The following is a 25040-nucleotide window of genomic DNA, read 5'->3' as shown; positions in this document are numbered from 1 at the left end:
AAATATCACTAGATTAAGTCTGGTTTACAACTCCGTATATCCCAGCTTTCTTCTCTTCATCATCCAAATCTCTCAAATACGTGAAGTAAATAGATTTTCTTGGTTTTAAATATGTGGCAGACATAAAATCTTGGTATTTAACTCCCCTTCCAATTATTTTCAATGGAGGTGGCTCTGGAAACTGAAGACTTTTCGTTTGTTTTATTCTTGGACTTCATCCATATGTTAGGTTTTTGACATACACAGAAGAGGAGAGAGAAGAGAGGGTGGGAGTGGCAAGCAAGCTCCGGAGCAGAACTAAATTCCTTTGCATTAGAAGAGAGACATTTGGTGAGGGCAGGACAGGGAGAGTAATCCAGGACGGGAAGCCCAGCGTCAGATGCTGAGCCCTGGAGGGGAAAGGGTGGGGGCAGATGGAACACGGTGTCTGCGGCAGATCCACTGCAGAGTGGTGCAGAGCATGGCAGGAAGCCCATCTCCCTGCTTCCCTGAAATTATGCCTTGCTCAAGACTTCTCTTGTGTCAACAGAAGTTTTCTTTGGGAAGCTCAAAGAAGGATCCAAAGGCCAACCAGGGAGGGGTTCCAAACGCATATGCTTTTCACTAATAGAAATTTCATGTCCTTTATTCTTACCAATAAGTCTTGAACATGGGAAGCACAGTGGTTTGAAGGAGCAACAGTATTTAACTTGTTCATGATATTCCCTCATTTTGATGTTGCCCTGATGGCCACCATTTTGTCCCTTCCCCTGATCACAGGATACCTGCATGCAGGTCATAGGCTGTGGTATGAAAAAGTTTGTAGGAGGTGTAGAGTAGTACAAAGGGTCTGGGCTTTGGAGACATGAAAGTAGGGGTACCTGCACAGCGCTGTTAGCTTTGCCACCTTGCACAGGTTAACCTCTCTAAGCCTCTTTCTTAAATCTATAAAATGGGCTTAAAGATAGCAGCCTCAGTTGCTGTGAAGGTTAAAAACAACATATGTGAAGCACTCAGCACATTTTCCAGTGAAAACAAGGCTCAGAGAGGTTCAGAAACATGCCCAAGGAAACTTGCTTATATCCACAGTGAAGCTGTAAAATTAGTCTTCCCCTGGGTTTTCAGTAGCCCTGGCCTCAACGTCTGCACCCGTTACACACCACATTCATCAATGAGTATTTCAGAGGTTCAAGGTTCCTTTTACCTTCCTTTTTTTCTTTTTCAAAAAGATTTATTTGCTTATTTTAGAGAGCACGTGCACTCTTGTGAGTGCAGAGAGGGGTGGCAGGAGAGGGAGAGACAGAATCTCAAGCGGCGCATCCCCCCCCCCCCCAGCATGGAGTCGGATGCAGGGCTCGATCCTACGACCCTGAGATCATGACCTAAGCTGAAATCAAGAGTTGGATATTTAACCAACTGAGCCACCCAGGTGCCCCAAGATTACTTTTACTTTCTATTCAGATTTTCTTTCAAGCTTGTTTGAATTTATACCTTTCTTCCTCCATACTTCTCTAAGAAACTTCTACTTCAGTTGCTTTGTCTCCATCTCTAAGCCATTTTTTTTTTTTTGCCTAAAACCAATGTTAGCCATTTCATTCCACTGACTTTCTGTGATTTATAGGAGGAAGGCCAATTTTATTTTTATTTATTTATTTATTTATTTATAAGGTCTATGCCCAACATGGGGCTTAAATTCATGACCCCAAGATCGAGAGTTGCATGCTGTACCAACTGAGCGGCCAGGAGAGGAACATCAATTTTAGAAAAATTTTAGAGCTGGAGTTGTTCTTTATGAACTAAGCTACTTCCTTTAAAAACCTTTCTTTCCTAACTAAACACATGCTCAGTATGTAAGTATGTATGTATTTAAATTTTATTTGTTTACTTGACAGAGAGAGAGGGAGAGAGCATAAGCAGGGGGAGCGGCAGGCAGAGGGAGAGGAAGAAGTAGACTCCCTGCCGAGCAGAGAACCCATCTGGGGCTCGATCCCAGACCCCAGGATCAGGACCTACACCGCAAGCAGATGCTTAATGGACTGAGCCACCCAGGCGTCCCAACATGCTCAGTATTTTAAAAAAAAAAAAAAAAGAATCTCAGAAGTTTAATTTTACCAGCCCCCCAAAGAAAAATCACTTAACTTTTTTTCTAGCTTTAAGTAAAATATATATATATATTTCACAACAAATGAAATTGTACTGTTTTAAGTAACTGTCTTCTCTCTTGTATTGCAAATTCTTCCCCCTGCCCCCTTAAATGTTTTTGAAAACATTATTTTTAGTGGCTATGTAACGTACATGTTAAACTAATTCTGTTTTTCTGTTTATTGCTTTTGTGTTTGGGTCGTTTCTCACTTTTTCACTATTATAAAGCTTCAACTGTACTATTCTTATCATCAAACTAAAAATGCTACTATCAGTAATAAGACCATATACTTAATAATCATCAGCTTAATTTCCAATAAGTAATCAATATTTGGTATTTGAAAAGGTAAGTTGAAAAATTAGCTCTGATTCACAATGCTATCAATTGGGAATAGTTTTAAAAAATCTTAAACATTCATAAGGACCTGAAAATTTGCCATGATTTCATTTTCCACATGAATAACAAGCTACATGTTACGTCTACTATTCAGTGTTTTGCAACTAGCCTTTACTTTGAGGGAAGGCATTTCCTGTTTACAACTTTATGGAGTAGGGTAAAACAGCAGTTGAAGGCTATAAAAAGCATTTTCTGAAGGACCTTCTGGAATATATTATATTTTACAAATTCTCATGTTTGTCAAATAATACACATTTTTTTAAAAAGGAGAAAAGTACTATTTTTCCTGATAAAATAATAAAAACAGACTTAATACAGAACATTTAAATTGTACTTAATTGTTAGAAAAGACCATCATTTCCTCTTTTATAAACTGCTCTATTTTCCTTATTTTCTGTGCACTATTTCACTATTTCTCTCTGAGGGCCAGGGACAAGAGTGGGGCATTCATATCCACTTCTCTGCTGGCCTCCTGAGCCGCGCATTTCCCAGTTTTCCAGAACCACAGACTCAAGTCTGTGGCAGATGGCACTCTATGTTTGACCCATGGTAGCTTTCTTGGAGTTTCCAGGTTAGCTTCCCATGCCCCTCCCAACCTATCCGTTTTCTGAAAACTGATGTGGCACTGGAACAGGGACATGGAGAGACCTCTTACACCACCAATCTCCTTTCTTGGGTAAAAATGAAACTTTTCACATGGTTTGAGAGAGCTCTGAAATGAGCAGTTTTCACACAGATACAAAACTATAGCATTAGTTACTTAGAGGCTGTTTTGGGGGCAGTCCACTCTGTAGGGGCCATTTTGGAAATGTGTAAAGGTGTTTGTTTTTTTAAAGATTGAATTTTTTTATTTAAGGAGAGAGTGTGTGTATGTGTGAGTGGGGGGAGGGGCAGAGGGAGGGAGAGAGAGAATCTCAAGCAGACCCTGCATTGAGCGCCGAGCCTGATGAAGGGCTTGATCTCACGACCCTGAGATCATTACCTGAGCTGAAATCAAGAGTTGGACCTCCAACTGACTGAGCCACCAGGCACGCCGTAAAGGTGTTTTTTTGTTTTGTTTTGTTTTGTTTTGTTTTGAACATCCTAAGAACTGGAAGCTACTACTGGTTTCTAGTGGGTAGGGGCAGGGATGCTCTGCTGTCCTGCAATTTGTAGGACAGTCCTGTATAAATTCTCCACGTTTTGCACAGCTAGATTTTTCAATGTCCTGCTGGTCATTCATGTAGGTCGAAATTCTGTAATTATCTGAGCCTAAAAACTAATTGCTTTTATCAGATAGAAGCAAGATACATTTCTCCCCAATTCTAACATACCCGGACTTTCCTAGGACTGCAATTCTGTGGGGGCGGGGGGGGGGCGGAGAGCGACGGGCTTATTCTTAACTTTACAAAGAGTTGTTTTCCACTCTGAAAATGAAATCACTGACAGTCTCCCCCACTCGCAAGCATCAGTCTCATCTGCAGCTATTAGTACTTTGTTCAGTGTGGGTACTCTGGGAAGAGGCTCAAGCCTCAGGAAACTTGATCACATCTTCCAAGGGCACTGGGCCCACATACTTTCATTTTGAAAACCATGCTTTTATTATCAGTGACTTTTTTATATTCACGGAAAGGCCTTAGCCTCATTGTGAAGGTACATATGCAAGTAGGCTTTGTTTCATATACTATTCATTTCAGAAGGGTAAAGAAGTCTTACAAAATATGTTTTAAGGGGCGGGGGCCTAAAATTTTGCAGGTCTGAGAACCATGAGAAAGATGGTCAGTGAATTTGGACAACAATATCCTGGATTCCTGATGAGTTTAGCTGGACAAGGGTGTTGCGGGCAAATACAAGGGCCCCTTCTCTCTTCTGGGAGCCAGAGGCCCCACAGACATCACTGACCTCCAGTGTGATCCTGTTCTTCACCAGGAGCCCGATCTTGATGTCCATCAAGTTCAGGTCTTTCTCGAGCTGCTGGTTGCCTCTGATCTTGGTCACCACTTCTTCTCTTAACCGAGCTACCTCCAGCTCTTCCTGGAAATCCAAGTTACTTTGGTCCAGTAGGTGTACAAATTTTCGGATCACCGTTAACGGTGGGTTTTCCGAGCCAACTGCAGGGAAAGGAAGAGGCATGCTTTAATTAGGCATGTTTGGAACTATCATCAATAGGAGAGGAATCAGGTATTTCACTAAAGCATTACTATAAAAATATAGCAACGGAAGTACTTGGTCACAGGAGTGACTCATTCTGCCCACATCAAATCCGGACAGGGAACCTGATCATGTAAATAACCGCACATCACCGATGCCATCTGGTCTGTTTTCTCGTTATCTAATTCTCATTTATCAGTCTTCTCCCACACTGCTTCCAGGACGCTGCCACGGAGAAGATAGTTCTACCTATCTGTGCCTTATTGATGGGGCACTTGGGAATGCGCGTTGACGGAGTTATTTCTGAGACCTTGCGGCTGAGCCAGAGAAGCGGTTTCTGTTCTTGCTGGAGGAAACAGAAAGTGGCTTCTCTCAGCCCAAAAGACCATGGGGGGGAGAGAGCAGGAATTAGGTGAAAGGTGAATTAGAAAAAGTCAATGAGGGGAGACCTGTAAGACCAGACAGGAGCCAATGGAATGACAAATGGAATGCGCATTCTGTGTGGCACAAATAAAAGGATTCTAGAAATTGAAATTTGCCTTGTCCTTTCAGCACAGACCACGTGAGGGCCCTCAGAACCTAGGAGGCCAGCCTCAGCTGTTGAGAGGGGTTTCTAAATTCTACAAGAGTTTCCCCTCCGTGCTTTGAACATTAATTATGCTTTAATTCCCTGGCACTCTGACTTCACAAAAAATACATCTGTTAAGGTGTTTTAGTGAACACTGGGTCAGTGTAAGAATAAATGATCTGGACCTTCAGGGATGAATGATTACAGTCAACAACACGAAGATGACTTGAAAAAGCTCAGCCCCATTGTGGTGACTTCCATCACCATCCTCTCCTTTACACTGAGTCCCTAATCCATCTTCTTTTTACTTCCAGCTTGGTTCTGGGGTGTTTTGACATTCAAGAAATAAAAAGAGTTAAACCAACAGCACAAAGGACTAACAGCATGAACCCCACATGAACAACCAAATCTAGAGGCATCTATATTAGTATTTTGCCACTTCTGACGGGTTTTATTGGAGAAATTACTTTGGCTCTTGGAACCCTTCTTTTCCTGATCACTGAAGCACATGTGAATTTATTTTCTACCGTTTCTAACAAGGATATTGCTAATGACATGGCCATTTCAGAAAAAGCCTGAGTGATGCTCCAGAGCTCATGTGTATGTAGCTAAGCTGGGAGAACACGAGCCAGCTCATTTGGTCTCAAATTCTCTCTCTCTGCTCCTAAGGATTGCTCATTTCTGTATGTGCCAATAAACATGTTAGAAACCAATTAGTATTTTAGCTTTGCTAATTATTATGACCCAAATTTAATATTTCCTCTGTCAACAGTAGGCTTGTGACAGGCTGAGAATCACTTTGGGGTATTTTAATTTCAGAGAATCACCTAATGTGATAGTCAGCACTGACAAGTGGCCATATCACAGTTGCAGCAACTTCCAAGTCTGAAGGTACTCAAAGCCCTTCCAGAAGGAATGGGTGAAAATGGAGATGACAGGCTAATAAAAGTGACTTTTTTTTTCCAGATTGCCTTAGTCTTGGGGTGCCTGGGTGGCTCCATCAGTTAAGCGTCTGCCTTCTGCTCAGGTCATGATCTCAGGGTCCTGGGATCAAGCCCCATGTCGGGCTCCCTGATCAGTGGGGAGTCTGCTTCTCCCTCTCCCCCCTGCTCATGCTCTCTCTCTTTCTCCCTCTCAAATAAATAAAATCTTTAAAAAAAATGCCTTAGTCTTACGAAGATGGTGAATTGAGAAAGAAATGAAAATTTACGTTTCAGTTAGAACAAAACCACCCTATTTGCTAAAGCCCAGAGCAGCTTAGATCTAAGTTACTAACATAGTTTCTATCTACCTTCTATGCTTTAATATAAAATCACCTGGATTTTTTAATTGAAATTTCTTTTGTCTTGTAATTAAAAAAACTGTAAAGGGGCGCCTGGGTGGCTCACGTGGTTAAGTGTCCGATTCTTGATTTTGGCTCAGGTCATGATCTCAGGTTCATGAGATCAAGCCCTGCATCAGGCTTGGTGCTCAGTGCAGAGTCTGTTTGAGATTCTCTCTCTCTCCCCCTCCTTCTGCCCCTTCCTACTCTCACGCTCTTTCTCTCCCCAATAAATAACAATTTAAAAAAATGTAAGCAAGTGAAAAGCATCCCCCCAACTGACCACAAAAACATGTTACCTAGAATGAAACAAAAAGCAGCCTGTGTTCATTTGGAAAATTTATTCTTAAATTGTCTTTGGTGAGCAAAGGCAGTAGCAAACCTGTTTTAGTGTGTTAGGGCTCAGAAAACAAAATCCCTATTTAGCCTTCTTGTAAAATACTTAAAGGTATCCACCAACTGAGAGATGAATCTCATTAATTCAACAATGGACAAGTGTGGCCCTGAAAAGACTAGCTGGCCTTTCCTTACTTGGCTTGCACGGGGAATTCTGGAATCCAGCAGAACGATGTGTACTCCAATACATTCTGCAGGCTGGAGGCAGAACCTGGCCTCTAAATCTTCCTGAGGTTTTTACTTAACAAGTACCAGGGAAGACCTTTCTTGAGCCATATATTTCATCTCAAAACTCAGATGGACTTTAGGCAATAAACGGCACTAGCTAAACTACTTCCTAGGCACTGTGCTGGTTACATTACTCAACTTTGACTTCCTCCAAAAAATGAGAAGAAGCAAGACAGAGGTAGACACAGTATAATGGCCATTTTCATGACTAAGATGCACAAGTCATGATTTTTCTTTACCCTCTCAAAACTAATTTGGAATGACCTAAGCAAAATATTTAAAAAGCTTGTGCAATACTAGTAAGTTTATCAGCAAGTTCTTAATTTATCACATGTTCTTGTGATAGTAGTAAGAATGTTAAAAATTCAGCATATAAAAAAAAAGATGTTCACTTTGTAAAGAACAGAAGAACCTATGCAAAGTGGGGATTGTAAATAGTGCAAAATGTCAATGTTATTTCTGGGTGATTTTTATTTTATTTTGCTGTTTTAAAACTTTCTAAAAATGGCATATATTAGCATTATAATAAAAAATATTTTAAAAACTATAGGGACCATGGAAAGTCTAGAATGAAATTATAGGAAGATGTTCATAGTCATCTTTGGGAGATGAGCTTTTTCCCTTCTTATTCATATTTTTTCCTTCTTATTCACATTTCCAAAATTTCTTATACAAACATGTTTTATTCCTAAAATGAGGGGAAAAAATTGTAGGCCAACAAAACAGATTAAACAGTTCAAATATAAGCTTATCTTCTGGCTCTTCTGCATTAGATTTCTGACTCTAGCTCAAATTTAATATAAAAACATCAGCATTTATACCAACTCCATTCTTTCTGAAGAAATCATATCCCCTCTACCTACCCCTTTCACTTATAACAGGAAGGCCCATTTCCTGCCATCAATGTTCCTTTGTGCACCAGTTCAGAACCTGGGGTCTGAGATGGTCAAAACTCACTGGAAACAATGGACAACTTCTGTTCCTGGAGCGGCCTCTAAAGTGACTAAGATGTTTTTGTTTTTGCCTTGTTTATAAGGAACCCATACTTTGTTTCAGAATACAGATGATCCCCAGCAAGCAAAACCTCGACTTACGATGTTCTGACTTCATGATGGTGCAAATGCCATACACGTTCAATTAGAAAAGTACTTTGAATTTTGAATTTGCATCTTTTCCCAGGCTAGCATCATGCCATAGGATGCTCTCTTCCGATGCTGGGTAGCAGCAGTGAGCCAGAGCCCCTGACAGCCATGTGATCACCAGGGTAAACAACCCATATGCTTACGACCATTCTGTTTTTCACTTGCAGTGTGGTATTCAATAAGTAACATGAGATATTCAACTCTTCACTATAAAATAGGCTTTGTGTGTTAGGTGATTTGCCTAACTGTAAGCTAATATAAGTGCTCTGAGCACACTTAAGGCAGGCCAGGCTAAGCTATGATGTTCCATCTATTAGGTGTGTTAAATGCATTTTCGACTTAGGATATTGTCAACTTATGATGGGTTTATTAGGACGTAACCCCATTGTTAGTGGAGGAAGATCTGTTCTCCTACTTACCCAATGTTTTGTAGTCATCTCTAGCTTTGTTTGCTCTCAGTAGTGACTGAATTTTCACAATTTCATTTTTCTGCAAAAGAATGAGACCAGTCATGATCTTCCCAAGGCCCATCTATTCCACAACTGTAGAATTCAGAACTACTTAAGAACTATCAGTATTTAAGAATGGACATTATTTAGGGCGCCTGGGTGGCTCAGCTGGTTAAGCGACTGCCTTCGGCTCAGGTCATGATCCTGGAGTCCTGGGATCGAGTCCCACATCGAGCTCCCTGCTTAGCAGGGAGTCTGCTTCTCCCTCTGACCCTCTTCCTTCTCGTGCTCTCTATCTCTCATTCTCTCTCTCTCAAATAAATAAAATCTTTAAAAAAAAAGAATGGACATTATTTAGGAGCACTTGGCTGGCTCAGGTTGTGGAGCATATGACTCTTGATCTCAGAGTTTTAAGTTTGAGCCCCGTTTGGGTGTAGAGATTACTTAAAATGTTTTTTTTTCATTTTATATAAAAGAATATTTTAATTCTTGTCCTTAGGAACTATAAAGACTACACATGATTTGGAAATGAGACTGTACTAAACAATGGCCAAGGAAGAACCATCCGCTCTATGCCTTGTCTTTGGTCTGGTCACTCAGAATTTTAATTAATTAATTTATTCATGTTAGAGAGAGAGAAAATCGCAAGCAGACTCCCTGCTGAGCATGGAGCCTGATGCGTGGCTCAATCCCACCACACTGAGAACATGACCTGACCTGAGCTGAAATCAAGAGTCAGACGCTCAGTTAGCTGAGCCGCCCAGGTGCCCCTGGTCACTCAGAATATGTTATCAGCTATTGACTGTTGTTGCTTGTCACCTCATGTTATTTTCATCTGTGTATTCACCATAGTCTCCTTTCCTTTCCCCATAAATTTGGGACCCCATTCCACATACCGATACACCACATGGTGATACACCATGCCTGGTTGGAATACTGATATTCTGTGCCATGTTGTCTTCTGCCTGACATCACCCATTTGGTGTGCTTCACTCTCCCCTGACCGCCACATCTCATTCGCTGCTAGAGAAGATACTGTGACTAGTTTTTCCCCTCCCACCTGTTTCATGACAGGGTCCCGACCCACTTGCTCAAGTATCTGCACATGGTTCAGAGATCTTTCAAGAACCAAGCTGCTGGCTATTTCAGACTCACATCTTACAAACTCATGCAATGCCTCTAATACAGGTCTTCAAAACATGGCTTCTACTGGTTTTTCCTACAAGCCAGTCTTTGGTGTTTCCCTAGTGAAGGACTCGTGGCTCCCTCCCTCCCTCACTAGACACTCTCAAAAATAAAATCTTTTTTTTTTTTTTAAGAACAAAAACTATTTAGAACTGGCAATATTTAGATGGAGTGCGCTCAATGTTTATTTTTTGCATTTTCTTTGCAGAGAAAGGGTCAGCTAAGTTAGCTAAAAGTATTGACAAGATTGTATGGGACTGTTTATAAAGAGATCTAAAAGGGAAAAGAATTTTAGCCCCAAATTTAGATGATTCCATCTATGTTCACTTATCTATTCTTTAAAGATCCTGAAAAAAATTCTTCCTGTGGGCCTCTATTTAAGTTTATCAGTTAGCAGTTAGAAAAGCTTTACAAACAGTGCTGGAAAATTCTCATCTGGAATCTTTTCTCTTTGGCATTACTAGTCCACATCCGTTTCTTCTCACACATTTCCTATGCAGTCCTAAATAGTGAAGTCTCACTCTGAACATGAGTTCTGAATAAAAAAAAGTAAGCCTCCAAATATTATCACATTGAATTCTTAAGACCTGTTGTTTCCTCCTACTGTTCATTCCCACCATTTAGCTCCGGACTTTTAAAAAAATATGTTAGGTTACTGATGTATAGACTGCAACTGTCCATCCAACTAAGCGAATTGATGTTTCCGAACTTGAGCCAAAGGCAGCTGGGGAGATATGACAATATCACTTAACCCAACTAAAAGCTTTGGTGTGTGTCTTAGGACAAAAGGAAGCAAGTGCATGAAAAAAATTTATGAAAGAAGACATTGCATTTTCTCTTCCTGAACTGACAAAATATTCTATTTAATACAAAGACTAGATAGGAACACCATGCAGCCAACATATACAATACACTATCAGTCTTCTACTCGGTTCTTTTCTAAAAACATTTCCACCATTTAATAGAAAGCATTCAATGTTAACATTCAACAAAGCATTCATTCCGCTCATTCTCAACCACGGTGAAAATCCACTTGCGTGTCTCTTACATGATCTCTGAAATACTGCAGTCGTGCAAGGTATATCCTCCGTGCTACTATCATCCGGAACCAGGACTGAATCTAAAAAAGAGTTAAATGGAGAAATCAAGGCAATTACTAAACAACCTTTAATATCTTTCCACACAGTCTTTCTAAAGATAGCATTGGTCTTTTGATAAAAAAGTAAAAGTGAGCAGCCCACCAAATAATTAACATCCTAAGCCTCACCTTCATCTCCTACTTCTTTCATTGCTTTTTTCCTAGGGGTTCAAAGCATTTTATACCTTTTGGTGGGGAAGGTAATGTAGCTTTGTACCATTTTGCTTTCATCTCAATAAATAAAAACCAAGAGGGCAAGGCATTTTGCTGACAGTTGCAATAGGTCAGGGAATCAAAAACCAAGTCCAGGGTTTCTTCCAGCATATCTTAAAGGCATCCAGGATCCTTTAGGTCTTTACAGGAAACCATGTCCAGAGTTCTCATGAGGGGCCAATTGGGACCTACAGTTTTCCGAGACAACAGGCTTGTGATCCATGGCAAGCACAGCACATTACTAAGGAGCACAATGGATCTAGATGATGTTATTCAATGCCTTCACAGTTTAAAAGGTCCTTTGAATTAATTTCATTTGATCCCAATCTCTCTCCAGCCCTGCTATTCCAACTCTAATCTGGACTTCCACATTGTCTGCAAGTTCATTTCTGGGCAGTCCTCTGGGTTTTAGCATTGGGCAGTAGGCACCCCAGGGCCTTTTCTTTTTCTAAACTCAGAGCCATCAGCCTGGATCCAGAGCTGGGTTAGACCTGCTCACCTCCCACATACAGGTCCTAATTTAGTTCTACTTCTTGTCACTGGTTTTACATTTGCCTAACAACTAAGGTTTTGTACTGTTAAGTTTTGTAAATATTATTAGCAAATATGGTTAAGATGCATGTGAAATAACACTGTTTTCCCTCAGAGCTTAAATAATCATTTTGGATTTCCTAGAGAAAGAGCATTTACAGGTTATGAAATACTTGCACATCTGATTCGCAAAACCACGTAAAGGACCTGAGCCAGGTACGGTGTTTTAACAGACTTGAAGATGATCAGCTGAGTAATGGACGTGGGACTCAAACCTGGGACTTAATTCTGACTTCAAGACTCTTATGTATTCTTTTTATAATCTGTATTCCAGGAGCAAAACTAAAATGAAGAGAAAGGTTTAAGTCAAGCACTGGATAAGGTAGGAAGGGATGTTTACCTTCACAATGGAATCAGTATTATCAATCAACATTTGCCGCCTGCGCGAATATGCTTTCCGTTGTTTATGTCCCTTCCAAAAAGCCTGTGGGAAAGAGCAAATAACAGAATTACTTGTGTGTAACAGTTTCCCACTTAATTTTAGAAAGCACAAGAACAGAGTACATCTCAGGAGATACTGAGTTGGAACACTGCCAGGGGCCCTCCCTTCCAAATAGCATGTGGACACTCTCACTGGGAGGTGGACATTATATTGAACAGCATGTACGAGCTCACAGCTTATCCCAAACTTGGGAAAGCACATTTACCACGTAGAAGCCCAGTTTCCCATTTGAAAGCTTAATTTTACCAAGGCTCTGGGTGACAAGAAGTAATAATAAAATGGAATTGCTCTGAAACATACAAAGAGGTGAACTGAGTATTGCTATCATGTGGTTAACAACAGAAGATGCTTCAAAGTAATGACCAGTATCTTTACTCCAGCAAGTGACCCACCATGGATGGCCCAGACCAAGGAAGATAAATGCTTGATTAATTTGTAACTCTGGATCCCTGAAAAAAGGAGTGCTGTGATTGATCATTTATTATCTTATCTATTTCTACATGAAGTTTGGTGATGTTTCATCAACAAAGCTTTACTAGGTTATCCCCATTAAAGAGAACTTTTATAGGTGACATTTACAAAAACTAGACACAAACTGGTATCTTTAGAATGATTAAATACAAAACTAATTTAAGTTTATTCCAATTCATTTTTGAGAATCTTTTTATTGAAACTTAACTTTGTAACTCACTTCAATTCTCTGGTTTTGTTTTCATGTTAGAAATGAAATACAAGTTTCTTGTTAAAAAGGACTAATACAAAAAATCAAATTATTTTTATAAATTTCACGTCTACATATGTCAATCTACCTCATCCATTCTTTTAAAAAAAAGGCACGTGGAAATTTATTACCATTTAAAAAAATATGTCTTGTAATGATTCAAAACAAAATAGTACAGTAAAAAAATGATCAACTAAGCACTTGTTCCAGACTTCTCCTCTCAATTAAAATCCTTAGAAATAACAAAGTATTTTAAAAAATACTTTCTTCTTTTTGAAATAATTAGAAACTCACAGGAAACTCCAAAAATAATAGAGTTCCCCCTAATGGTAGCATCTCACAAATAGGCTTTTAAAGCTATTCACTATAGTGTTAGAAAAGAAAGCCTATGGATCAACAACTCTGAGGGATCCTGGAAGACAGAAGGTAGAATTAGACTTCAAGAGGACTAGAATTGGACTTCAAGAGGAAACCACAGAACCAACATCTACAAAAATGTAAGACCATCTACAAACAATGTGGGAAGGCTATAACCTTGAGGGAGCCTTGGGCAGCACTCAGAATAACTTTGGGTAAGTTGTTACATTATCCACTCATCAAGCGGTGAATAAAATAGCAAAGATGGGAGAGTGGGGTTCAGGCAAAGTACAAAGGAATACAGCCTTTTTGAGGGAATTTACCAATATCAGATTTAACATTATTTAGTCTTTCACCTAGTATTTCTAATTTTCTTCTATCTAGCCTAAGAAAGGCACCACGACAGAAGAAATATATGTAAGGGTTTTTGCTGCAGCACTGCTTGTAATACTAAACATGTGCATAGAGCAGAATCTTTACAAATGGGTTAACAGATCAACTGCAATTGCACTCCTAGTGAGGGATGCTACCTGGCAGTTACGAAGAATGAAATAGGGTCACATATATTGACTACAGCAATGTTCTGTGTCTTGAGGAGCAAGAGGATCTCCAAGATACAATGCAAAGAAAACAAGGAAATTGTAGTTTGCCACAAATACTATGATATGACCTGTTAAGAAAAAAAGAAAAACACAAGGAATATCTATTTCTATGCAAAGAATCTGTACTCAATGCCTAGAAGATGATGTACTAGGATATAGTAGAGAAAAGGTGTAAAGTAAAATATGCCTATGTACCTACCCCTACTTTGATTTAGCTACTCTACAAAAACACTATTAATTTTTTGCTATGTATTCTCTGAAATGGGCAAACATAGGGATATGCATATATACTCTTATTGTAAACAACCTTATACACACATTATTATGTATTTTGTATGGATTATTTCATCAAGACAGGTTAATAGATGGGAGATTATTGGCTCAATAGTTGACATTTAAAATGGATAGCTACTGTCAAATTGCCCTCCAAAGAGTGTATGATAGACATTTCTTTCCCCAAGGTTTCACTGAACTGACAAAAATTAAAAAGATTGATGCTGTCCAAATTGACTGATAAAAACTGCTCTTCATTTTTATTTATACTTTAATCTCCAGCAAACCTTACTTTCCTGCACATACCTATCCCATTTATAATACAATTGTATTTTGTCTATATACATTTTAGTACCATATAAGACAGTGTTGAAATTTTTACTTCAACTGTCAAACATAATTAAAGAAATTCAAGAGTAGAAGGAAAATATGTTTACTCACAATTTTACTTTGTTTTTTCTTTTCTTCCCGGTTTTCCAGAATTCTTTTATCATTTTCTTTTTTGTTTAGAGAACTTTCTTTGCTATTCTTTTAGGGCAGGTATGCTAGTTCTTTACAATAGAACTTTACAAGTTCTATTAATTTTCCTCTTCATCTGAGAATGCCTTGATTTCCTCTTCATTCCTGAAGAATATTTTCAGTGGATAACAAATACTTTGTTGGGAGAGTTCTTTACTTTCCGTGTTGTGCCATTCCTCCTCATCTGCACAGGTCCTTATGAAAAATCTTCTGTCATGAGAACTGTTTTCCCCCCATAGCTAAGCTGTCATTTCTATTTCATTGTTTTAAAGATTAAAAAATTTTTTTTTTGTTTTCAGAAGTTTGTGATGCATCTTTGGGTACATTTCTTTGAATTTATCCTCCTTGGGGTTTACTCAGCTTCTTGAATCTGTGGTTCTGTGTCTCTGACCACACACAGAAACTTCTCAGACATTATTTATTTCAGGCTTTTTCAGTACTTCCCCCTTTCTCTTCTCCTCTGAAACTCTGATGACACAAACATTCAATTTTTTTTTATGGTCCACAGATGCCCTGGGGCTCTGTTCATTGTTTTTTCAATCGTTTCTCTCGGTTGTTCAGATATAGTAATTTCTATCATTCTATTCTCTAGTTCACTAATTTGGTTCTGTGTTCCTTTCATTTTGCTGTTGAGTCCATCCATTCAGTTTTTTTATATGTTGTTCTATGACTGAGTTCTAAAATTTTTTTTTCTATCTTCTATTTCTTTGTTGAGACTTTATATTTTTTCCTTTGTTTCAAGTGTGTTCATAATTGCTTACTATAACATATAACATGGCAGCTTTAAAATCTTTGTCAGCTAAATTATAACATCTCTGTCATCTGAATTGGCATATATATTTTTTAAGATTTTATTTATTTATTTGTGTGTGTCGGGGAGAACATAGAGGGAGAGTGAGAAGGAAAAGCAGACTCCCTGCTGAGCAGAGAGCTCAACATGGGGCTTGATCCCAGGACCCTAAGATCATGACCCCAGCCGAAGGTAGACACTTAACTGACTGAGCCACCCAGGCGCCCCCATATTGGCATCTATTAATTGTCTTGGTTCTTGAAATGTTTATTATTGATTGAAATGTGGACAAATTGGATTATTATGTGATGACTAATAAGACTCTGGATCTTATTTAACCTGTTCTAGGCGGTTTTCTCTGACATTGTTCTGGCAAGAGAACAGGGTGGTGGTGTTGCCTCATTACTGGCAAGGAGGGGTGTAAGTTCAGGTTTTCTACCTAGCCTCTATTGATATCTGAGGTGGGGGCTGCTTATTACTGCTGCATGGGAGCTGGGAGCTCTAACTATCCCCCAAGGCTGTGCCAATTCCACTCTGCCCAGGAGGGCTGTGTTACTACTCCTCATGTGCCTTCCACTGATAGCAGAAGGCTTTGCCAGCAGGTGGCCTCATTACTACTGGGTTGTCATCAAAGTCCTGACTTTCCACCATGCCTTCTTTGACACCACCTAGCAAGGAAAGGGAGGGATGCCACATTACGTTTGTCAGCATGGAAGTTCAGGCTCTGTGGGTATCTGGCTATGTTGTTAGAGTCTATGAGGGTGGAAGGCCAAGCTCTCGACTTTGTGGCATGAGTGGTATGGGGGTCACAGTTTTTTTTTTTTTTTTTTTCCTGTGCTGTTTGGCTAGAGTAGAGTGGTTATTGTCTAAAAGTTTTGTCTTTCTGGGCTGCACCTTTCCTCGTCCTTTGGCTACAGATAGCAGGCTTCTGTTGGAGTTTCTGCCTGCACCCACTGGCATTTCCATTTTGCCAGCCTCTGCAGCAACAAGTCTGAGATATATGAAGCTAAAAGAAAACCACAGAACTCACCTCCTTGTCCTTCCTTGGGTCTCAAGGTTCCCAAGCCTGTCTGCCTTTCCTCTCTCCATTTTCACAGTGTTATGTTTGTTTACAAATAATGTCTGGGGCTTTTAGCTGTACTTAGAGGAAAGAATAGGGAAAAGTAGCTGTATTCTGTTTTTCCAGAAGTGGAAGTCAAGCCCAAATAGTTTTTAAGTATCCAATATTTTAGAGTTTCCTAAACTATTAAGGCCATATGAATTTATTCCTTGACAGATTACAAGATTAAAAAACTCAGAAATGTAAAAAGTAGTTATGATTCAAGAGGGCCACCTGAAAAATTATTAAAACTGAGTTCTTCCAGGTGATTAGTTATAAAATGTATATATGTACTTGATTAATTTTCTGCATGTGAAAAAGAAACAATACAACAGAAAAAAGATGACATTCATGATAGCAAAAAATAACTAATGGAGTAAACCTAAGAAACAGGAATAAATTTAATGCTATATAGTGGGAAAGATTAATAAATGGAGAGATATACTGATTATGGAACTGGAAACTTCATTATTGTAAAGATGCCAATCTCCTCGAATGAACTAAAACCTCAGTGTAATGATTACAGAAAATTCAGAAATGGGTCTGGAACTTTATCAGCTGCCTTTGCACTAACTATTGAAATGAGCACGTGTTTTTCTCTTTTAAGCTATGATGATAAAGAATTATACAGGAAGGTAAATTATTGAGGATTTAAAACTGGAGTGAGCTTTACAGTGCTTCTCAAACTGTAATATGTATACAAAATCATCAGAGGGTCTTTTAAAATGCAGATTTGAATTTAGTGGGTGTGGGTGGGGGTTCCAGGTAATGACAGTGTTAGTATATGCTCTACATTTCAAGTAATAAAGATCTAAGTGAAGATACAGGATTTTTAGTTGATGGCCCATTTAGAAAATGCCACCATGGGATCTCTCGGTGTGGCATTTCTGAGATCATGGAAAAAACTGATCTCTGATGTCATCAACAACTGCTTGCAAAAGTGTCCTGATGGCTACAGAGACTAGGGGAAGGGGACCCTGACGGTGGGTTACTGGATTCCATGGCAAGTTTACTAGTAACACATTCATTGTGATGGGTCTCATTGGTGCTTCCTATGTTTTTGTGGGTCACACTTTAAAGCACGGAAACTTGAAAAATATATGTATATATACACACCCCATTTTTAAATCCAAACTGAAAAGCAAATAAGGTATTAGTACTAGCTCAAGTTCTTTCTTCTGCTTTTCTGGAATTATCTAAACTCCAGAAACACTATTAATCTTATTAGCTCAGATTCACAAACCTTCTGAATAATCTGTCATAGTAAAGGCTGATGGGAATATTGATGCATTCTTATATTGGTAGAATGAACCCATTTGTCCATTCTGTACTATTTTTTTATGTACTAAGGATTCAATGCTCAACAACAGGATTTTCCTGGAGATTTCACTTTATATTTCATCTCATTATTGGTTATGTAGATTTCTCTGGAATCATTCTACACTTATATATTTTTTTGTTACCCTCCCAAACCAAGGCAACTTTGCTGGGTATAGAAATTTTGGTGTCTAGAAGTAGAATACTATATGCCTCTTACTTATCAAAATTACACATTCTTTTTCAGTTTGTAAGTTTTGGTTCCACCAGAACTGGCTTTTCTTATTCAGTGCTAATAGAACTCCTGTGCTAGGCCATGAGATTGTAGGCTTTTCTTTAAAAAAATTTTTTTTAAAATTAACATATAATGTATTATTTGTTTTGGGGTACAGGTCTGTGATTCATCAGTCTTGCATAATTCACAGTGCTCACCATACTATAGTGGTGGTATAGTGGTATGGACATAGAGGTATGTCCCTCCCCAATGTCCATCACCCAGCCACTCCATCCATCCCACCCCTCCTCCACTCCAGCAACCCTCAGTTTGTTTCCTGAGATTAAGCATCTTTTATGGTTTGTCTCCCTCTCCAGTTTCATCTTGTTTCATTTTTCCCTCCCTTCCCCTATGATCCTCTGTCTTGTTTCTCAAATTCCTCGTATCAGTGAGATCATATGATACTTGTCTTTCTCTGATTAACTTATTTCACTTAGCATAATACCCTCTAGTTCCATCCATGCTGTTGCAAATGGCAAGATTTCATTTTTTGATGGCTGCATAATATTCCAGTGTGTGTGTGTGTGTGTGTGTGTGTGTGTGTGTGTTTGTGTACACCACATCTTCTTTATCCAGTCATCTGTTGATGGACATCTTGGCTCTTTCCATAGTTTGGCTATTGTGGACACTGCTGCTATAAACACTGGGGTGCACGTACCCCTTCGGATCCCTACATTTGTATCTTTGGGGTAAATATCCAGTAGTGCAATTGCTGGATCGTAGGGTAGCTCTATTTTCAACTGTTTGAGGAACCTCCATACTGTTTTCCAGAGTGGCTGCACCAGCTTGCATTCCCACCAACAGTGTAGGAGGGTTCCCTTTCTCTGCATCCTCTTCAACATCTGTTGTTTCCTGACTTGTTAATTTTAGCCATTCTGACCGGTGTGAGGTGATATCTCATTGAAGTTTTGATTTGGATTTCCCTGATGCCGAGTGATGTTGAACACTTTTTCATCTGTCTGTTGGCCATTTGGATGTCTTCTTTGCAGAAATATCTGTTCATGTCTTCTGCCCATTTCTTGATTGGATTAGTTGTTCTTTGGGTGTTGAGTTGGTAAGTTCTTTATAGATTTTGGATACTAGCCCTTTATCTGATATGTCATTTGCAAATATCTTCTCCCATTCTGTTGGCTGTCTTTTAGTTTTGTTAACTGTTTCCTTTGCTGTGCAAAAGCTTTTTATTTTGATGAAGTCCCAATAGTTCATTTTCACCCTTGCTTCCCTTGCCTTTGGCAATGTCTCTAGGAAGAAGTTGCTGCGGCTGAGGTCGAAGAGGTTGCTGCCTATGTTCTCCTCAAGGATTTTGATGGATTCCTGTCTTACATTTAGGTCTTTCATCCATTTTAAGTCTATTTTTGTGTGTGGTGTAAGGAAATGGTCCACTTTCTTTCTTCCGCATGTGGCTGTCCAATTTTCCCAACACCATTTGTTGAAGAGACTGTCTTTTTGCCATTGGACATTCTTTTCTGCTTTGTCGAAGATTAGTTGACCATAGAGTTGAGGGTCCATTTCTGGGCTCTCTATTCTGTTCCATTGATCTGTGTGTCTGTTTTTGTGCCAGTACCACACTGTCTTGATGATGACAGCTTTGTAACACAGCTTAAAGTCCGGAATTGTGATGCCGCCAGCTCTGCTTTTCTTTTTCAACATTCCTCTGGCTATTCGGGGTCTCTTCTGGTTCCATAAAATTTTAGGATTATTTGTTCCATTTCTTTGAAAAAAGTGGATGGTATTTTGATAGGGATTGCATTAAATGTGTAGATTGCTCTAGGTAGCACAGACATTTTCACAATATTTTTTCTTCCAATCCATGAGCATGGAATGTTTTTCTATTTCTTTGTGTCTTCCCCAATTTCTTCCATGCGTATTCTATAATTTTCTGAGTACAGATCCTTTGCCTCTTTGATTAGAGTTATTCCTAGGTATCCTATCGTTTTGGGTGCAGTTGTAAATGGGACTGACTCCTTAATTTCTCTTTCTTCTGTCTTGTTGGTGTATAAAAATGCCACTGATTTCTGTGCATTGATTTTATATCCTACCACTTGACTGAATTGCTGTATGAGTTCTAGCAGTTTTGGGGTGGAGTCTTTTGGGGTTTCCACATAGAGCATCATACCATCTGCAAAAGGTAAGAGTTTCACTTCTTTGCCGATTCAGATGTCTTTTATTTCTTTTTGCTGTCTAATTGCTGAGGCTAGGAGTTCTAGTACTATGTTGAATAGCAGTGGTGATAGTGGACATCCCTGCCGTGTTCCTGACCTTAGGGGAAAAGCTCTCAGTTTCTCCCCATTGAGTACGATATTCGCTGTGTATTTTTCAAAGACGGCTTTTATGATATTGAGGTATGTACCCTCGATCCCTACACTGTGAAGAGTTTTAATCAAGAAAGGATGCTGTACTTTGTCAAATGCTTTTTCTGCATCTATGGAGAGGTTCTTGTTCTTTCTTTCATTAATGTATTGTATCACATTGATTGATTAGATTGCAGGCTTCTCTAATTAGATGCTGTTTATTAAAAACGATCATGGGTATAAAGTTGGAAGAAAGGAGTTATTGATGAAAATGCAAAAGGAGACAAAATTTTAAGCCATAAAGCCATTCAAAGGCAGCTTTTTGCAGACAATTAGAGACAGAATGTGTTTACAGAAGTGTCAATCTCCTTCTCTGACTGGTATAAGAACTTGTGGGAAAAGTTATAACAGCCATCTTTTTGTTATTTTTTTTTCTTACCATAAATATATTTTCTGTGTAATGCATATTTGACAAAGTACTCTTTCAAAATATCTAGACCTCAGAGGTTACTACTCTGTTTTACGGATTTTATAACTGTTAATCTCTAGAAAATTTGGCTTGCTAAATTGGTTGCCTTGCTTGGTAATTGGGCATCCAGGACAGTAATATTCAAATTACCAACTCCAACTTCTGAAGCACAAATTCTTGTGTGGTCTCTTAGCCAAGAAAGCCCTCAACATTGATCTCTTTTCATTCTCAGCTTCAAGGTAGAAAATCCACTGATCTTCTAGAGTAGTCACTTACATTAAACCAACATGATGAAGGACTGTCCCACCAATTCACCCCCTTCCTCCCCACCTGCAGACTCTCCCGCTGCTCCGGGCCATCTGAAAGTTGCTTCAGAGAAGCTTGCTTCTCTTTCTGTGCCAGGATGCATGTGGCACTCTCTGAAGTTCAGTAATTCCCTAATTCCCAGGGCTAAGTTTGGGTGTTTGTCACTATTATGATTTTTCCTAAGAAGTGGCATTCCAGCATTCCTCAGTTCAAGGAAAAAAAACAAAACAAAATCACAGCTATCTATTTTTCCCCATTCAGTTTTGCTGATGTCTTCCCGTATCATAACAGCAATCCCAATGTGGGCTCTGCTCTCTGTCCTTGGGGCCATCAACTCCTCATTGCTGACACTACTGAGCACCTAAGGGCTGCACACTGTGCCAAGTCTGTTATGTCACTGATCCCACTTGATTCTCAGAGCCCAGCCACAAAATGAGTATTATCATTTTCAGGTGCGAAAGACATTTCAAACGATCTATTCTTTTCCTCAACTTTGAGAGTTTTCTCAAGCTGTCCACATGCTGCAGTTATTCTGCTGTCGTGAGTTCATCTACATTCTATAATGTCACTATTTCTTTCTCCCTCTTTCGATATCAGTTGTCTTTCAATGTTTTGTCTTTTTTCACTAAGTCCATGTCTTGTTCAATTCCTTGAAAGCATGAAAGAGCTTCAGCATAAAAATTCTTCTGTCTCCTGGACTAAGAGTGTCCTTAAATATTAGTTTACTTAATGTATATTTACAACTTAAATTCATTTTCCTTTTTTTCGCAATAAAATACTTTTTTAAAAATATTTTATTTATTTATTTAATTGCCAGAGAGAGACACACACAGTGAGAGAGGGAACACAAGCAGGGGAAGTGGGAGAGGGAGAAGCAGGCTTCCCGCGGAGCAGGGAGCCCAATGTGGGACTCCATCCCAGGACCCTGGGATCATGACCTGAGCCGAAGGCAGTCGCTTAGCCAACTGAGCCACCCAGGCGTCCCATAAAATACTCCTTTTTGTTTGAGATTATTTTCTGGCTCACTCATTTGTAAATGTAGACGTTACCAGGGTCTTCTCACTGCTCAAAGATAGTATGGCTTTTTCTCTCTCACTGCTCTCAAGAGATTCTCTCTCTGCAGGGAGAGAGATAGGACACCTTACCTTACAGGGGGAAAATCCTATGAATGACAGTGAATTTCTCATGAGACACTTTGGGTACCTTCTGATATATTCCGTAAGTCCTGAGACAGAGGACTGGCTAACGATGCCATATATTCTCTGTACTACTATTCAGTTCTTTGGGAGGAGACCGAGGGTGGTGGAGCTGGGGTGTGGCTGGCCTCAGCCTGGGAGCCTTCTCTCTGAATTTGTTAAGACTACTGGTGAGTATGACACGACGGACTCTGAAAAACAAACTGAGAGTTCTAGAGGGGAGGGGGGTGGGGGGATTGTTCACCTGGTGATGGGTATTAACGAGGGCACATTCTGCGTGGAGCACTGGGTGTTACGCACAAACAATGGATCATGGAACACTACATCAAAAACTAATTATGTAATGTATGGTGATTAACATAATAATAATAAAAAAAAGACTACTGGGGAGTAACATAACATTAAAAAAAAAAAAAAGACTACTGTGTCTGGGACTCATTCAGCCAGCTAGGAAGATTGAGCTCTTTTATAGAAAAGTCCTCATATTTCAGATCATTCCCCTAATTCAGGGTAGACTGGCCACACTGACAAAAAAATGAGAGTAGCATAATCCCCTTTGGTTCATGGTCTTCTGGTTTTGTGGGTCAGCAAGTTTCTGCTGAATACGTATTCATCTCCAGTCTATAGCTTGCCCTTACACCTCCTGCCCTCCTCATTAGAAAACCCTCAGAAGAGTAGGAAAGAAAAAGGAAGGAAGGGCGACTTCACAGTTCTATCGCTTCTTCTTCAATATTATTGGCTCGGCTAAGATGGAGGAAAAAAGTCTCCAGATAATTGCTTCTGCCCTTCTCCCAAGCCCTCTCATGACTTCGGCCCTGGGTCCCAACATCAGATGGATTTTATACCAGTGTGCTCCAAAGAATGTCCTCCAAATACAACACAGCTCCATGCCCCGAGACTGGACAGCTTAGGGTTGGTCCAAATTGTGTCAGGTTGGCTGACAATCTATAATTCTGTGTAAAATTAGAGCCCTAGCATCAGTGTAGAGGATCGTATGTTCAGGCTTTTTTTTTTTTTTTTCCACTTCCTGTATGTTTTGCCTACCATTTGTTTAAAGAAGAATAAAGTGGAAAACTTTCTAGTTCAGCTAATAAAAATTCTTTGTCAGGCTTATGAAAGAAATTTCTTCTAAAAATTACTCATTGCTGCCTTCTAACATCTTAAGTTCTGAACAAATCCAAATATTTGAGCACCTATCATACACAAGACACAAGAATATAAAAATTTAAACAACTTATTTCCTGCCCTGGACAATATTATAGTGAGGTGAAGGAAGCAGGTAAGTACACCAATGATCACAAAAGACGAATCTTCAACTTAAAAACTTCCATGTGGGAAATTTCTTAGGTATTGGCCAATGCAAAAACCCACCAAATGCTTCCCGTCAATAACAGTGTCACTTTCGATGCACAAAAAAAGACACACAGCCCTTTGCAAGCCAGCATGGTGGTTGGTAGAGGGTGGTAGCGAAATACAGAGGAGAAAACATCTAAATTTGGCCAGTCCTTCTCCTGGCAACCAGAAAGTTCAGAGTAGTCATGCAAGCTTAAGAACAGCTCAAAACCAACCAGTCAGGAAAGGAGGATTTCTCCTGCAGGCCTAAATGAAGAGTATGTAAGGGAGAATATGTTCTTGGAGAGGCTAAATCCATTTCATTAGCTCTTCTGTTCTTTCTGTCTAGAAGAACATAGAAACAGGTGCCACTCAACATCCATTAGCCACCAAAAAATCAATTCATAAAGGACCCGGTTTAGAAAGTAGATGACACAAGGAGATCCAGCTTCTTAGAGAAACAGGATTTCAACTCCGATCTGAGGAGTCCCTCTGGCTCCAACTAGGTTGGTGGCAGGCAGACCTTTGCGAGTCCACAGGGCCCCTTGATGGTCTCCAAAGGTGAAAAATCATTTAATGTCTTTCCCATCTCTGAGCCTTACTAAAGGAGATTTGGGGGCAATGATTAAGGGAAAAATCTGCAGTCAGATTTGTTAATTAGAATGCTGGTAGTTGACTGTCATACTATCCGATGAAGCATCTTCAGGGGATAGGACAGTTTGCTCTAACCAGTGGTAGGTGGTTCACATACCTGTATTTTGACCACACGCTTTTCTTGTTCATACAAATATGATTTCCTAGCTTCGTACTCTTTCCTAAGAAGGGATCCTGCACTTGTGGCTTGAAGGCGAAGAAGCAAATCATCAGACGCAGACCACATCTTCTTGCGAACATAATCTGTTGTGACTTTCTCAACAGTGTCCTGGCAAGAGATATTTCTTATGGTTACACTTCACACATCAGGTGAAAGGAGCATAGAGAATAGCGTCTGGAGATTATATCTCTGAGAAAACGATACGGGTAACTCTTTCTGGCCTGGTTTAAAAACAGATTTGACCGGAGCCAAGGGATGAACTGGCTTAGCTTCTTTCTAGCAACAGGCTTTTGGAATCTTCTGAACTTGGTGCTGAAGTGCTCTGAGAATTTGGTTGAGTGATCTCAGGACCTGGAGGT

The 25040-nt window shown here is 39.6% G+C and overlaps 1 protein-coding gene and 1 pseudogene across 3 annotated transcripts in view; both read right to left on the bottom strand.

The window, feature by feature from the left end:
- The window catches only part of IQGAP2 (IQ motif containing GTPase activating protein 2), a 287962-nt gene that overhangs the window by 40177 nt on the left and 222745 nt on the right, over positions 1-25040 (bottom strand). For all 3 annotated transcript variants that reach the window (XM_028114559.2, XM_028114560.2, XM_028114561.2), the window contains 5 exons: positions 24619-24789; positions 12220-12303; positions 10986-11057; positions 8723-8792; positions 4400-4608 (listed from right to left, as the gene is read on the bottom strand). In XM_028114559.2, the coding sequence (XP_027970360.1) occupies positions 4400-4608; positions 8723-8792; positions 10986-11057; positions 12220-12303; positions 24619-24789 (606 nt within the window). The remainder of the gene's footprint in view (positions 1-4399; positions 4609-8722; positions 8793-10985; positions 11058-12219; positions 12304-24618; positions 24790-25040) is intronic.
- LOC114217638 (single-stranded DNA-binding protein, mitochondrial-like) lies at positions 9323-9953 on the bottom strand (annotated as a pseudogene).

Source organism: Eumetopias jubatus, unplaced genomic scaffold (genome assembly GCF_037043125.1).
Source record: "Eumetopias jubatus isolate StellerSeaLion01/CBP00866 unplaced genomic scaffold, mEumJub1_p1.0 scaffold_5, whole genome shotgun sequence".
Classification (NCBI taxonomy): Eukaryota; Metazoa; Chordata; class Mammalia; order Carnivora; family Otariidae; genus Eumetopias; species Eumetopias jubatus.
This window is presented reverse-complemented; position numbering and strand designations above follow the sequence as displayed.